The 2,428-nt window shown below is 47.9% G+C and overlaps 1 protein-coding gene across 1 annotated transcript; it reads right to left on the bottom strand.

The window, feature by feature from the left end:
- Positions 1 to 242: 242 nt before the first annotated feature.
- On the bottom strand, positions 243 to 1,013 carry LOC145127532 (uncharacterized). The gene has a single exon (XM_079062713.1). It carries the CDS (start codon positions 1,011 to 1,013, stop codon positions 243 to 245), a length of 771 nt encoding a protein of 256 aa, XP_078918839.1.
- Between the last annotated feature and the right edge of the window lie 1,415 nt (positions 1,014 to 2,428).

Genomic DNA, 2,428 nt, shown 5'->3' with positions numbered 1-2,428 from the left:
ATCCACTTCGTGAAATAATCCACGACCACCAGCAAGAATTTCACACCCCCTGGTGCTGGTGGGAAAGGTCCCACTATGTCGATTCCCTATTGGTGGAAAGGTCGGGGGCTGGTGATGCTGGTCAACGACATGGCCGGTTGATTTTGGAAAGGAGCAAATTCCTAGCATTCTTTGCATTTCTTGGTTAGGGCTGCAACATCGTTGTATACGTCCGGCCAATATACCCCTAGGCGGAGTATTTTTCATGTGAGTGCTCGAGCGCCTTTATGTGCCGCCGCATCCCCCGAATGACTTTCTTCTAGGAATTTCTGCCCCTCTTCCTTGGAGATGCACCTTAGCCATGGACTAAGATACCCTCTTCGGTATAATTGGTTATCCCTGATTGCAAAATGTGACACCCTGATCTTGACTTTTCTTGCCTCCTCAGGATCATCTGGTAGCACGTCATGGCATAAGTAATCGACATACGGTTTGGTCCATTCCGGTGCAGTCGATATTGTATTGACATTCTGGTTATCGATACTTCTCCCTGGGAGCACTTCGACTAGCACTTTCTTTGTTAAGTGATCATAGGAAGTTGAGGCTAACTTGCTGAGAGCGTCCGCCCTTGCGTTTTTTCCCCGGGAGATTTGTTTTATGGAAAAGCTTTTGAACGTGCTGATTAGACTTCGGACTGCGTCAAGGTATTTCTGCATCCTTGAGTCTTTAGCCTCATGCGTTCCATTTACCTGGTTTGTGATAAGCAGTGAATCGCTGAGGGCTGCTAGTTGCTTCACGCCAACCTCCTTGGCGTGCCTCAGGCCTGCTAGGAGTGCTTCGTATTCCGCCTCGTTATTAGACACTTGAAAGTCGAATCGCAACGCGTAAGTGATCTCTTCGCCTTTGGGGTTCTGAAGGATCAGACCTGCGCCTGAGCCTTCCTTACGTGACGTGCCATCAGTGTACAGCTTCCAGGGCTCCTTACCAGCTTCAGGCTCGAGTTGGTCGATGGAGATTGTTGTTGGTACCCCCATGATGGTATCTGGGATTTCGACCAGGAAATCTGCAAGAGCCTGGGCTTCAATGCTGGTCCTGGGGTGGTATTGGATGTCGTGCTCACCTAACTCTATGGCCCATTTGGCCAGGCGCCCAGACTTTTTTGGCCTTAGTAGCACTTGCTTTATTGGGTAACTAGTCAGAATATCCACCTTGTGGATCTGGGAATATCTCCGTAGTCGCCTGACTGCATAAACCAGGGCGAGGACCAGCTTTTACAAGGCCGGGTAATTGACTTCTGGCCCTTGCAGGGCCGTGCTAACAAAATGAATGGGGATCTGCTTTCCCTCTCTCTCCACTGCTAGTATAGAGGAGATGGCCTCTTCAGACGCTGCTAAGTAGATCTGTAGTGTCTCCCCTGGGAGTGGGCATGTGAGAGCTAGGAGTTGTTGTAGGGCGTCTTTCAGTTTTTGCAATGCCGCATGCTTCTTCTGTCCATTTAAACTGTTTTTTTGTCTAAACATCCTTTGAGTGTCTGGTACAGGAGAATTGCTTTCTCTGCAGATTTGGCAATGAGCCTTCCCAACGCCGTCAACCTACCGTTGATCTCCTGTACCCCTTTGAGATTGTGGGGAGTTTTCGATTCGAGGAAATCCTGTATTTTAGTGGGATTGGGGAGAATCCCTTCTTTGGATACCTGATACCCAAGGAATTGCCCTTCCTCGACTCCAAAGGTGCACTTAGATGGGTTTAACTTCATCTGCGCTTTAGCTAGCGTTATGAAGGTTTCTTCCACATCTTGGAGTAATGTCTCCTCATCGCGACTCTTAATTACCATATCGTCAACGTAGACTTTGGTATTCCTACCAATTTGGTCGGCGAATACCTTGTCCATCATCCTTTGATAAATTTAACTATGCCATGGATCGTTGATGGTACGAGGTGTTGTGAGGAGATTGCCGATCGTCCGAGCAGGATGTTGTGTTCTGTCGGATATCGGATCACAGAGAATTCGATTGTTCTTGTGATTCGATCCCTCTCGTCATGACTGACCATCATTAAGATTAGTCGAATTATGCCCAATGACCACAAACTGTGTCTGGTGAACCCTATCAACGGCCCCCCGGTTGGGGGCTGTAGCCCCTCCTTCCACGCGTCTGGTAGTTGTCTAAAACAGTGCTCGTAGAGTATATCAGAGCAACTACCGTTGTCGATATATGTTCGATGGATTTTCGTGTTACGAATAAATCCAGATATGAGGAGCGGATCTCTCGAATCCCAGTTCAATGGTCTGGGATCGTTGCTCGAAAAACTGATATTGAGTAGATTTCTAGAGAGTACCTCTATTTCGTCCCCTGCTTGATGAGTCGTGTTTCTATTACGAGGATGAGAGATAGTAAGTACTTCCATGCCGTCATGCAGAGGTTTCTGTAGCAGATCAGGATGCGATATC

Source organism: Lactuca virosa, chromosome 7, assembly GCF_052849685.1.
Source record: "Lactuca virosa cultivar CGN04683 chromosome 7, Lactuca_virosa_CGN04683_v6, whole genome shotgun sequence".
NCBI classification, from domain to species: Eukaryota; Viridiplantae; Streptophyta; class Magnoliopsida; order Asterales; family Asteraceae; genus Lactuca; species Lactuca virosa.
The sequence above is the reverse complement of the archived record's forward strand: the minus strand, read 5'-3'. Positions and strand labels throughout refer to the sequence as shown.